We start from the raw sequence: 13,549 nt of genomic DNA on the forward strand, positions 1-13,549 counted from the left end.
AAATCAGAACTTGGGAAAATTTCTCAGTATTAAATCAGGGACAGTTGATGCAATGAATGGCAACTTTTTAAATTTTCTCCACAATTTTGTTTGTTTACTGAATTTTTTTCCTACATATTCTTTTGAATTAACTTAAAACCATCTGATATGTGATAAAATTTTACATAGGTTCATAAATTTAGGGCTTTGTGGTAAATTTTATGATCCATGGGCCCAAAAAATGTTTTGAAGAATTTTTATGTAACCACAAAAAAAGTGTGGATTGATTCAGGAACTGTAAGTCATAACTCTTGACTTGTGATCACATGACCATCAACCTTACTTGTTCTTTTGTTTTGTATTACAATTAGATTTGTATCTTGTAGAGACAGGAAGCTCGGAAGCCGTTCAACAGAGTCAAGTTTCATCCAGTAAACCATCAGTTACACTAGCTAATGATGTACTTGGTCCACTTCTCTTAGAGGTATACTATTCACTGATACATGTACAATGAAACATTGAACTACAAATGTGCCATATATGATAATCATATGATCATTAACATACATTAGTTGTAAATTTTCATATGGTTCTCATATAGGTTACAGACCACCAATTCAACCAATGAGCATTTGGAACGTACGCAAAAATAGTCCTACGCAGAAATTACCCCTGTTCCTCATAGTGCTGTGAAAAAAGTTCTCATCTTATTTAAAAAATTTAAACAGTTTCTGAAAGGAAAAACATTTCTGTACATTTTATAGGTGCATTTTGCTTCTTGTGATGTGAAGCCTAATCTCCATAATGATTTTTAAATATACCCCTATCTTGTGAAAACACTGGGATTTCCCATGCTATTTATAGACCCTTCACTTCCGGTGACCAGTACTGCACTGCAAGTCTGCTAACCCCACATGCCATTCTGAGGATTGTGAGCTGACATATGTAGAATCATGCTGATATATAGTCCTCTGCAGGTTAAAGTTAAGGTAAAGTCCAGAGAAGCCATTGAATATTGTGAAATTAGCATAGAAGCCTATGGAAAGTGGAATTAGTGGTTTTTAGCCTTAAGCTGAAGCCATGGCAAAATGAAAAGTTTCTTTAAATAGCTTTAAACTACTTGAAGATCTTGTTAACTTTGCCATGAGAGGAATACACTACAAAAATCCTTCAAAATATGCATTTTTTTAAGTTATAGGTCCAAATTATGGAAAATTGGTCTTTTTGGCTGATTTTTATGTCCTATCTTGTAAAAAGTGTAGAAAATTTAGTAAAAATATCAAATATTAAACTTTGAGGGCTATATTTACCTAAATATGGTGGTAATAAGCACTTGAAATCAAGTTCTGTGTAGATTTGAGCAAAAATTAGGTTAGAAATGAGGAAAAACTTTCATTACTGCGGTTAAGGCCATATCAGCATTCCCCTATGGCAACATGGAAAATCCATTATTGAGTACTTTTTTTGCTTTAGGTGCCCTTTACTGGTCATGTTTTAATGTGAAAACACTGTATTTACAAATTTAAAGCCAAATATATCACCTTTTGTGAAAATTTAAAGATTTAGGATTTTTGATATGTGATCAAGAAAAAGGGGGAGGCATGTCAGAAATAAATTTTTAAAAATAGACCAATTTCTCAGAAAATGATTACTTTTAAAACTATGTCTTCATTGATATTGTTAAAAAACAAATTGTGATTGATATTTTTTATTTGAAAAGTCAGAAAAAGTTCTTTGCAAATATTTAATGCATTTAAGTATGTTAGAATATTGTCACTTTTTTGCTCGCACAACTTGGTTACCCTATATTTAAAAATCAAATATTTAAAAAAGTGCTAGTCACATTTCACTGAAACTTTGCAAATGCATTCAGTATGTGTGTAGGAAGATACCTGTATAGTTATTTATTTTTTCTAAGACAAAAAGTGACTCTCTAGGTTACAGACCACCAATTCAACCAATGAGCATTTGGAACCTACGCAAAAATAGTCCTACGCAGAAATTACCCCTGTTCCTCATAGTGCTGTGAAAAAAGTTCTCATCTTATTTAAAAAATTTAAACAGTTTCTGAAAGGAAAAACATTTCTGTACATTTTATAGGTGCATTTTGCTTCTTGTGATGTGAGGCCTAATCTCCATAATGATTTTTAAATATACCCCTATCTTGTGAAAACACTGGGATTTCCCATGCTATTTATAGACCCTTCACTTCCGGTGACCAGTACTGCACTGCAAGTCTGCTAACCCCACATGCCATTCTGAGGATTGTGAGCTGACATATGTAGAATCATGCTGATATATAGTCCTCTGCAGGTTAAAGTTAAGGTAAAGTCCAGAGAAGCCATTGAATATTGTGAAATTAGCATAGAAGCCTATGGAAAGTGGAATTAGTGGTTTTTAGCCTATAATGGTTTTGGCTTGATAACATTTTATCATGCAGTAATTGTATGTAAACTGAAAAATATGATAATCATATCATGCTCGATTCATATGAAAATCCTATGATTATCATGTGTGGCACATCTTGCTGTGTAAACCCCTTTGGGACAGCAATTTGTTTAATTATAGCAGATGTTTAGTTTATTCAGGTTCAAAAAGTATTAAGTAGCAGTCCACATAAGAATCATGCAAAATGTGATTCATGTTTGGAAAGCCTACATATTTTAATTTTGATATTTTGTTTAAAATGTTGTAGTAAACAGAAAGTAACACTTTGGCTTTTGGTGTAACCTTTGTTCATAGGAGATAAAAATCATATAGAATTATAAATTAAGGGAGATAACTCTGTAAATGACACTAAAATATGATAGAAACTATAGGACTGTTGATGTGGATTATCTCCTAAGAGTAAACAGATTGGAATGAATAATTATACATTTCATCATATAGACCTATGAAGCAACTTAATACCAAAAATGAAAATATGTAGACTTTTTTAAGGTGTATCACATTTTACAGAATTTGCATGATTCTTACAAAGACTGCTATTTAATAACAAAAATAAAAATGTGTAGCCTTTTTTTAGGTGTATCACATATTACAAAATTTGCATGTTCTTAGCTGGAATGCTACTTAAAATATTGATATAAAAGGACTGTTTTGACAGGTCTCACTCTATGGAACGTATTAAAATTGTAATGAAAAGTAAATTATAAAATTGATTTAATATTATTTATCATTGTGTGGTTTAAGTCTTTGGTATAATTTTTTGTCCTGTAATCTGTCTGTAAATATTCATTTTGTGTTGATTTTCCTTCATTCAGTCACCTTCATATTAGCTAGAAGATAACTTGGTGTTAAAAAAAGAGTACCTTTAATTCAGAAATTAATGTTATTTTGTCATTAAATACCATAATGTGTGTGTGTTTTTTATATGACCTAAAACATATTTTCCATTTTATAATGGTATCATTTTTAATTATTTTGATGCCAAGAAAACTCCAGCAACAATTGTGTACCAAGAAATCAATTTAATTTTATTTGGAGAATTAACCGTATTTCTTGTTATATTTACAGGCTTTGGATGGATTCTTGTTTGTTGTGAATAGTCAAGGAAAAGTAGAATTTGTGTCTGAAAATGTCTGTCATTACCTTAAATACACTCAGGTAAACAATATTGTATTATTAAGTTAAAAGTACACTCAGGTAAAGAATATTGTATATTCTAGACGAAAAGACACCCAGATAAACAATGATTTAGATAATTAGAATATAGATTGAGTAAAAAATGGTATTGTCAAGTTAAAAACACCCCAAGGTGAATCATAGATAATACCGCCAGGTAAATGATAGTAGAGTTTAAAATACCACCAGGTAAACAATAGTAGAGTTTAAAATACCTCCAGGTTTATGATAGTGAAGTTTAAAATACCACCATGTAAATGGTAGTCAAGTTAATAATACCTCCAGGCAAATGATAGTCAATTTAAAAATACCCCCAGGTATATTATTGTCAAGTTCGAAATACCGGTAGGTAAATAAAAGTAAAGTTAAAAATACCACCAGGTAAAAATACCACCAGAAAAATGATAGTCAATTGAAAAATACCCTCGGGTAAATGATAGTCAAGGAAAAAGTCCCCTCAGGTAAATGGTAATCAAGATAAAAATACCCCCAGGTAAAAGGTAGTTCAGTTAAAAATACCCCCAGGTAAATGATGGTTAAGTTAAAAATACCCCCAGGTAAATGATGGTTAAGTTAAAAATACCTCAAGGTAACTGATAGTTAAGTTAAAAATACCTCAAGGTAAATGATAGTTAAGTTAAAAATACCCCCAGGTAAATGATGGTTAAGTTAAAAATACCTCAAGGTAAATGATAGTTAAGTTAAAAATACCTCAAGGTAAATGATAGTTGAAATACCTCAGCTAAATGATAGTTGAAATACCTCAAGGTAAATGATAGTTGAAATACCTCAAGGTAAATGATAGTCGAAATACCTCAGGTAAATGATAGGTGTTAGAAATACCCCCAGGTAAATGGTAGTTCAGTTAGAAATACCCCAGGTAAATGATAGTTGAAATTCCTCAGGTAAATGATAGTTGTTAGAAATACCCCCAGGTAAATGGTAGTTCAGTTAGAAATACCCCAGGTAAATGATAGTTGAAATACCTCAGGTAAATGATTGTTGAAATACCTCAGGTAAGTTGCTTATTGTCTAAAATAGACGCTATTGCTTGTTGTTTACCATATATTGAATTTGACAGGTTGCTAATTCTCACTGATCACGTGAACATATTCGGAACTGTTTCGATTTCCGCTGTTTCAAAAATTGTTAAGCTTTATAAATAAATCATTTTCACAGTTCTATTCCTGCTTTTCTGTCCATCAAGGAAATAACAAGAATTAGTACACCACTTAAATAAGTTCACAATACAGCAATTTTTTGTCTTATTTTTACTATAATGAGTATGCTTGTAAAACTTAGCATCCAATATGTGAGAATTCATTAATTGATTTTCTAAGTGTATTGAGTAGGTTTTCATCACTGCTATAAAAAATTAATGTTCTATTAGAATAGTAACAAGGTTACTTTATCACTGTTGATGTTATGAATATTTTAGTACTTTACATATATCAATTCAAAAGGCGATCTAAATTTGAGGCCATATTTGGTACTAGTTAGCTCTACTCCTCTGTTATGTAATTGCATCAATATTTTAAAGCTGGAAGGCCCACTTACACTGGAACTAGTTATAGAAAGTTTTAATTTAATGTTGTAGGATGATCTTGTTGGCAAGAGCATATACAATATTATACATGTTGGGGACCATGCTCAATTCAGTGGAAGCCTTCTACCTATGTCCTTTGGTGAGTATTGATGAAAACAACAGTCATTGATTGATTGATTGATTGATTCTTTGGTTAATGTGTTGGTCAATAGATTGATTGATAGATTGATTGTAGTTAATGTCAATTGACAGTGTTTTAAGATTAATGTCAATTGGCTGATTTTTAAAGTGCAGAAACATTTGATCAATCAAATTTCCTGTTTAGATTTTTGACTTGCATGTGTGTATGAATTTCCTAAGTTTAGGCTTGTCACCCTTAACTGACTAAAAAATGTCCCTCGGTATTGGCAGAGGGTAACATGCCATATGGTGGGAAATTTTCGCTATATTCGCTAGGTTTGGGGAATCACATTATTTTGCATCTGAAGAAGCAAAAATATAATACCTCTATTCACAGAGAAAATTGTTAAATTCGGCATCTGAGAAAATTACTGGTGATATGTGATTTAATTTGTCTAGAGCTAAATAAAGCATTTCTTCTTATCACACTATATGCTGTTATATCTTACTTTTAAAAATTGATTTAAAATTGTTTAAACATTAAATCTTACATAATAAGTACACTTAAGGCCATATGTTTCTGTTGCACCTACCTTGTGGAAGTACAAACTGAGCATGCTCAGAAAATAAGCACAAAATGTTCTAATGTAGGGGTTAATTTCAAAAAAAGTTGTAAGCATAAAATAGATCATAAGTAGTGATGCTGCTAAATACTCTCGTGACATCAACTATGGATTAATATCAAACTTTCACAACATTTTGTGATGTGCACCACATATAATGCATACACTCCAACTTTTTGCAATAATAATAAAAAAAAAAAAACGTTACTATACATTTCATATTTACAGTATTTTTAAAGTAGTTATCTAGTTAAGTACAAATCACACTGAATTGCAATGGCATTGTAGTTTACTTTTTGTTTTTGTTTTACAGGGAGTGTAATTTCTTGGCCAAACGAATCGGTTGCTAAAGGAAGAACTTTTAACTGTCGTATGCTTGTTAAACCACCATGTAAGTGTAAGAAAGGAGAAGTTTAATTTCTTTGGACATGGATAATGCCTGAAGTTATATAAGAGTTCTTCATGATGTCATCACTTACCTGTAATTTGGCTTTGGTTTGCAAAAAATCCATTGTGTGGCATGGGGCATCAATTTTAAATCATCATGATTGAAAAATTCTTTTGGTTCCCTACACTGCCAATAAAACTCTTTTATCTTTGGAATTTTTAAATAAATATTCAGTAATTAGACTTTATGAGCATAAAATTTAAAAAATAATTCTATATGAAAATAGAGGTTTACTTATTAATATCATTTGAAAAATGTTTTTCAGGTAAAAGAGTTATAAATTCCCATACAAAATATGAATTGTTTTATCAAAATGAAACATTTTACAGAAGCAAAATTGGATATAAAATAAAGTTATAAAGTTTTAAAAATAAGGATTCTATTCATGAAATTGTCAATTGTTTATTTAGTTATTTATTTGCCAACCAATTTGACACTTAATAATATGCAAATTAATGAATATGACATCACTTATGAGATCAGCAAACTTTACTATAGCGATGAAACATCATAAATTGTTTTGTAAAATCATGTCTGTTGCTTTGACTCTACAACTGTATAAAAAAAAACCTACCCCGACTTTGATGTAACAGTATGCCAACTTATTTATTAAAACAATCATACAAAGGATTAGAAATATAGGGATATTATACCCCCACTCAACAAATAAGTGGTATATTGGAATAACCTTGTCCATCTATCTAAATTTTTTTTCAATTATCTCAGCTCCCAGTGAGTGGCTTTATATAGATAAGCAGTGTTTTCCTGAAGAAGCGACTGGTGGCCAAATTGCATGGTTCTAGCACACTTTTGGCCTGTTCAAACTGAGTTTTTCCTTCACAACTGTATGTAACATTTTGACCTGTTCATAGCTGTTTTTGGCTGGTTCCAGGGAAAATTAGAAAAAAGCCTGCCATTAAAGCACTTTACTTTGTAGCACTGTGATTTCTGAGCACTGTGCTATCAGTAATCAATTTTAGTTAGAATGCACTATGGGCTATGAGCCATAATTTTGGACGTTGTAATTGATTTTGGTTGATATCTTGTACATGTAAGGTATACCTAAAACCAGTGCAACTTCATCTTCTCTATAGAAAAGCAACCACAAGTCCATTTTTACAAGTTCAATACTGCATGTTTCTATTGAGCACCTAGAGAAAGTTTTGGGCAGCTTAATAAGTTTCATTTTTGGCAACCTAATGTTTTTAGGAGTGTTATGGGCAACCTGAATAATTTTATAAGTGTTCTATTGGGCAAACTAGAAATTTTTGTAAGTTTTTGTTTTGGGCAGTGCTAATAATTTTATGATTTTTTTTTCTGGGACAATGAATGATTTTACCGGCGTCTAACAAATTGAATTATGTCATTTTTTGTTTCTACATTTAGGTGAAGAAAGTGATGATGTTGAAGTTAAACAAACTTGTGTTTCTCAGTATGAAAACATGCAAATATCTGCCCTTCAACATACCGGTGAAAAATTCTCTGAAAATGCCGAAGGTAAGCTTATATCTGCCCTTCAACATACTGGTGAAAAATTCTCAGAAAATGCCGAAGGTAAGCTTATATCTGCCCTTCAACATACTGGTGAAAAATTCTCAGAAAATGCCGAAGGTAAGCTTATATCTGCCCTTCAACATACTGGTGAAAAGTTCTCTGAAAATCCCGAAAGTAAGCGTATATCTGCCCTTCAACATACCGGTGAAAAATTCTCTGAAAATGCCGAAGGTAAGCTTATATCTCCCTTCCTAATCTGCCAGTGAAACATTCTCAGAAAATTCTGATGGTAAGCTTATATCTGCCTTCCTAATCTGCCAGTGAAACATTCTCTGAAAATCCCCAAAGAAAGCTTATATCTGCCTTCCTAAACTGCCATTGAAACATTCTCTGAAGATGCTGAAGGTAAGCTTATATCTGCCTTCCTAATCTGCCAGTGAAACATTCTCTGAAGATGCTAAAGGTAAGCTTATATCTCCTTTCCTAAACTGCCAGTGAAACAGTCTCTGAAGATGCTGAAGGTAAGCTTATATCTTTCTAAACTGCCAGTGAAACATTCTCTGAAAATCCCCAAAGAAAGCTTATATCTGCCTTCCTAAACTGCCATTGAAACATTCTCTGAAGATGCTGAAGGTAAGCTTATATCTGCCTTCCTAATCTGCCAGTGAAACATTCTCTGAAGATGCTAAAGGTAAACTTATATCTCCTTTCCTAAACTACCAGTGAAACAGTCTCTGAAGATGCTGAAGGTAAGCTTATATCTTTCTAAACTGCCAATGAAACATTCTCTGAAAATCCCCAAAGAAAGCTTATATCTGCCTTCCTAAACTGCCAGTGAAACATTCTCTGAAGATGCTGAAGGTAAGCTTATATCTTCCTAAACTGTCAGTAAAACATTCTCTGAAGATTCTGAAGGTAAGCTTATATCTGCCTTCCTAATCTGCCAGTGAGACATTCTCTGAAAATGCTGAAGAAAAGCTTATACATTGAAACTTCTCCAAACCGAACCCTCAGAAAACCGGTCTTCCCTTCAAACTGGCCGTTTTCAAAAGTCCCGGCCGATATACCTTAAAACCTGTGTATTTTGTCTTCAATAGACCGGCCACCCCCTAAAACCACACATTGGCCAGCTTTATCATAGTTTTAGTTACATATTTCAAATAAAAACAACCTCTCAATTCTGGCCATCTGGTTATTGTTCACCTGTAATAAATGTGTCAACAAAACTGTAAATGATTACGTAATTAATAATTCATTCACTGACCGGTAAGCATTTCATCAGTGGACAGATGATAATTGAAGGGGACAGTAGTTTAAACAACAAATTCAATCGTGACATTACATTTTGACACTGGTTGGCTGTTAATTGGTGTGTACGCACGTCAGGCAACCGGGGTCATTTAGTAGTACGATCTTTACCATCTTTTAACTGTCATTTAATGTGATCTGTACCCAAGCCAAAACAACATAGGAGTGAAATTATTATACTTTGTTGATAGGTAATTTACAAAAACAATACAAATAATTAATTACCATCAATAGCCCTTTGATCTTGAATACACATTCTTTCAAAACCATGAACATTATTTTGTCGACAGTACCATTTGTAAAATCAAATCATTTACAATTTGATGCAAGTTTTGAAATGTAATAAAAGGCTAAAAGTTTTGAATAGGCATAAAACATGTCTCGACCAACAAACTGACAAGGTGTAGGGTTATAGAACACATTTATGGAAACAGCTCTTAGAATGCATTGCTATTTTTCACAAAACCAGCCACCCCTGTAAACCGGCAATTTTTTCTTGTCCCAGTGATGGCCGGTTTGGAGAAGTTTCACTGCATCTGCTTTTAAACATACTAGTTACAAATTCTCTAAATGGATTTACATATATATCTTCCTTTGAAAAAAAACCTATGAAAATATTATGTGTTACTGCACTTCAACACTTGATAAAGTTTTGTTTGAAGGTTAACGACTTTTCTTTAAACACCAAAAAAAAACATAATATATTCATAATTTTTCCTTCTTGCATACTAATTAAGTAACTTCTTTGAGAGATTTTTCACCAAAAGTAATAATGTTCAAATCTAAGGGAGATAAGCTAGAAGTTTACTGACAAAGACGGAAGTATACAAAGTGTTCATTTATAGCAATAGAAAACAAAATAGTATGTGTGAAAAATTTCCTGGAGTGTTATTTTCTAAATTTGTTTGATCAAACATTTAGCTATAGTGTAATTTTCGCGGTAATATGTCTTAACATGTTAAATGAATAACTTAGAAGGGATAATTTTTAGTTTTTAGTGGAGTCCTGGTTGCTCATTTACTTTTGTTACTTTGTATGTATGATTTTAGTTACTTTATGTTCTTTGTTGTGTATGTCTGTTTTCCATGTCTGGTCTTTGTCCCTGGATTACCGCTATAACCTTGGTTCCCTTAATTTCTCTTTTATGTGAGGGTTACTCATGAGCAGAAATTACTCCGCACAAAAATCTCTCAGTTGACAGTGTGTTTCATGAATATTTGTTGCAGCTGTTATTTTCAGTTTGGTCAAATATGTCTAGTTAGTGCAGCTAGATGTTATACTTTAAACAGAGAAAACTAATATTGATGAATACTTTCTATGTTTTTTTTTCAGTTAACCAATCATGTCTAGTAAGCTAGATAAGTTACTTTCACAGAGAAAACTAATATTTATGAATAATTGTGTATATTGTTATTTTTCAGTTGGCCAATCGTGTCTAGTGTGTATAGCTAGACGACTTACTATCACAGAGAAAACTAATACAATGCTTGGTATTGAACAGTTCACTACAAAACAAGATATAAATGGAAAAATACTCGCCTTTGATACAAGGTAAACATAACATAACGATGGTTTTACTTCTCCGTTTTTGAGTAAAAAAAAATTATCTCAAGAGTGCAACAAATTAATAAACATGGACAACTAAGACTGATGATGTGGTCTCTATCTGTTTCTCAATTAGAAATAAAATGTGAATTTGTTGGGTTTTTTTTTACAGGCATGAATTATCTCCTTTCTTATTTCTTGTATAAAGTCTTGAAGATTAATTTAGATATAAATGGTTTGACAGCAGGTACACATGTAATTATCCTCAGATGAAAAATTCTGAATTAAAAACTCAATATGAAAAGGGAGATAACCTATGGAGCGACACATTGTCACAGGATCAAATTGCACTGCATTTAATTTGTGTTAAGGTTCATCATTACCTTAATTACAAATATTTTGCCATTAGTTTCCCTCTGACTACAAACAAAGCTATGTATCCAGAAGAATTTTAAAGCATAGCGTTCACTAGATATGAGACAGATGTATTCATTTTGTGTAAAATTATATCAAAAACTGGCCTGACTTTTGCTGTTTTAATTTTGCTAATTTTGCAGATGTTAGTTTATATTTGCACTTTCTCTGCAGAATTGAGAAAGTAAACCCTGCAATAGCCAGGGCAGTTTTTGATACAATTTTACATAAACTGGATATAACTGTTTCATATATATGGGGATGCTATGCAATCAACAATTTTCTAGATACACAGTTTTGTCTGTAGTCCAAAAGTGAAATTGAGGCCATATTTGTCTATAGGTAATGATGAACCTTGACTTGTAGATGTTGACTGGTTGTTAGGAAGCTATTCCAATTTCAGGGTCCATTTCAGTTTTTAAAATTCTCAAATCCTTGAGTTTTTTTTTCGAAATTAAAATTTAATGCAAGCTGAAAGAGAGATTTGAGAAAAATTCCTATTTAACTTGACAGCAATGGAAGTTTGCTTTTACATCTTAAAAAATCATATAAATTCAAGTTTTGAATGACAGGTAAATAATAAACAACTTTGCCACTCTGTGTCTAAATCTAGTTTATTATAAATTCACCAAAAAATTCTACTGTTTCCTAAAATTCCAGTCCCTCTCTTCCATCATAGTATTGCTATTATTTTAATTGTCTCTTCCCCTCATCTCTATTATTTTACTGTTGTTTTTTCCTCAATTTCTTATTGTATTGTAACTATGGTAATAAATTCCAGCTTTGATCATTTTTTTTTGGAATTACAGTGGAATAGCTCCAGGTACCTACAGCTGTCCAGATTTCAGTGGACAAAATATTCAGGAATTTTGTCACGTTAATGATGTACAGAATTTGTCTAAACATTTCCAGGAAGGTAAGGTTAAATTACAGAGCTCATTCTCTTGAAGACAGAAATCAAGAGGAAAATGTGGATATAGTGTATTAGAGTGCCCAGTTTTTAAAAGTGAATAGTCAAAGTGAATGTTCAAAATGGCTTTTTGTTTTCTTGGACCTATTTTGAAATAGGACTTCCAACTTCTGTTTGGTTTTAACTTGTTCAGAATTTTTGGAGTAATGTGAGTAACATGTCCCTAAAACAAGTAGAGATTACTCTTGATTTATGTGATACTGTATTGATAAGTTACTAAAGGTTAGCATACGACTACAAAAAAAAAAGGTTGTAGAATTGTATACCACTATTCTGTGTCATTGCCCTGCTTCTCTCTCTCTCTCTCTCTCTCTCTCTCTCAATCCTGTCAGAAATGATCTTTAAAGGGCGAAATCAAGGTCATACAAGAAAGGTGGTCTTTATATACAGGATATCTGGCATGGAATGTATATGGATATATTCTAATCACAGTCTTTTAAGACTTCTTCTTGTTGAAGTGGTTGAGAAGACAGGTTTGGTGATATGATGGTGTTGAAGTGGTTGAGAAGACAGGTTTGGTTCTTGTTGAATTGGTTGAGAAGACAGGTTTGGTGATATGATGAATGCTGTTCTTTGATTTACATTGTTTCCCATTATTTTTTGTTTTAGAATTATAAGGCCTTTAACATAAGAAAAAAAGTCAGATGGGGTGATTAATTGTGGGGTATGATTTTGCTCAACTGTTTATCAGCATTATAATTGGTCCCGTTTACCTCCCTTACATCTATGAAGAATTTAAAAAAGTAATCAAGGGAACCAAGGTTATAGCGGTGATCAAAAGAATGTAATCCAAGGACAAAGACCAGACATGGAAAACAGACATACACAACAAAGAACTTAAAGTAACTAAAATCATACAAACAAAGTAACAAAAGCAAATGAGCAACTCGGACTCCACTAAAAACTGGGAGCATGGACCAGGTGCACCGGTAGGATAAGCATCCTCTGCTTTTATAGAAACACCAGCCAAGTTGTTCATAAAAAGTCTAGTCCAGGATAGACAAAAGAGGAAAGGAAAACTATGACACGTTAAACAAATCAGTTTTCATGGCGCAGATGGATACACCGTAACTATCCAGAGAGTTCGTGATGACAGCCATAAAACTTTTGTAGTGATGACTTCAATCTTGTAGCAACATAGCCCTGCTCCAGAAGCCTATTTGTTAGAATTCTAGCATAATACAAAAAGTCTGTGTAGTCTCAGCAAGCTCTGGCATAATGTATGAGTTGTGATATGAACACTCCATACGCAGGTGCTGAAGGGATATTGCCTTAGATGAAAGGAAAGTTGACAATTTTGAATGAATAGTCATCACGTTTGTTGTAAAAGAAAGGTGAGATGTTCGTTATTATCACCGAATAATTGATCATACATGTGGTTACAGTGGTAAACATGTTGACAGTTAAACCATAGTGATAGGAGGTGTTAATTTGTATAAAACTATGCTTTCTTAGTAATAGTAGACTCTTGGGTAAGT

At 32.5% G+C, this 13,549-nt stretch overlaps 1 protein-coding gene across 9 annotated transcripts in view; it reads left to right on the forward strand.

Moving 5' to 3' along the window:
• LOC148597672 (uncharacterized) overlaps nt 1-13,549 on the forward strand; it is a 134,185-nt gene that overhangs the window by 81,064 nt on the left and 39,572 nt on the right. For all 9 annotated transcript variants that reach the window (XM_088560920.1, XM_088560915.1, XM_088560916.1 and 6 more), the window contains 7 exons: nt 366-463; nt 3,496-3,585; nt 5,201-5,288; nt 6,206-6,283; nt 7,727-7,837; nt 10,564-10,693; nt 11,911-12,017. In XM_088560920.1, the coding sequence (XP_088417046.1) occupies nt 366-463; nt 3,496-3,585; nt 5,201-5,288; nt 6,206-6,283; nt 7,727-7,837; nt 10,564-10,693; nt 11,911-12,017 (702 nt within the window). The remainder of the gene's footprint in view (nt 1-365; nt 464-3,495; nt 3,586-5,200; nt 5,289-6,205; nt 6,284-7,726; nt 7,838-10,563; nt 10,694-11,910; nt 12,018-13,549) is intronic.

This window comes from Perna viridis, chromosome 14, assembly GCF_037379345.1.
Source record: "Perna viridis isolate PV_CMFRI_1.1 ecotype Kerala chromosome 14, ASM3737934v1, whole genome shotgun sequence".
NCBI lineage: Eukaryota > Metazoa > Mollusca > Bivalvia > Mytilida > Mytilidae > Perna > Perna viridis.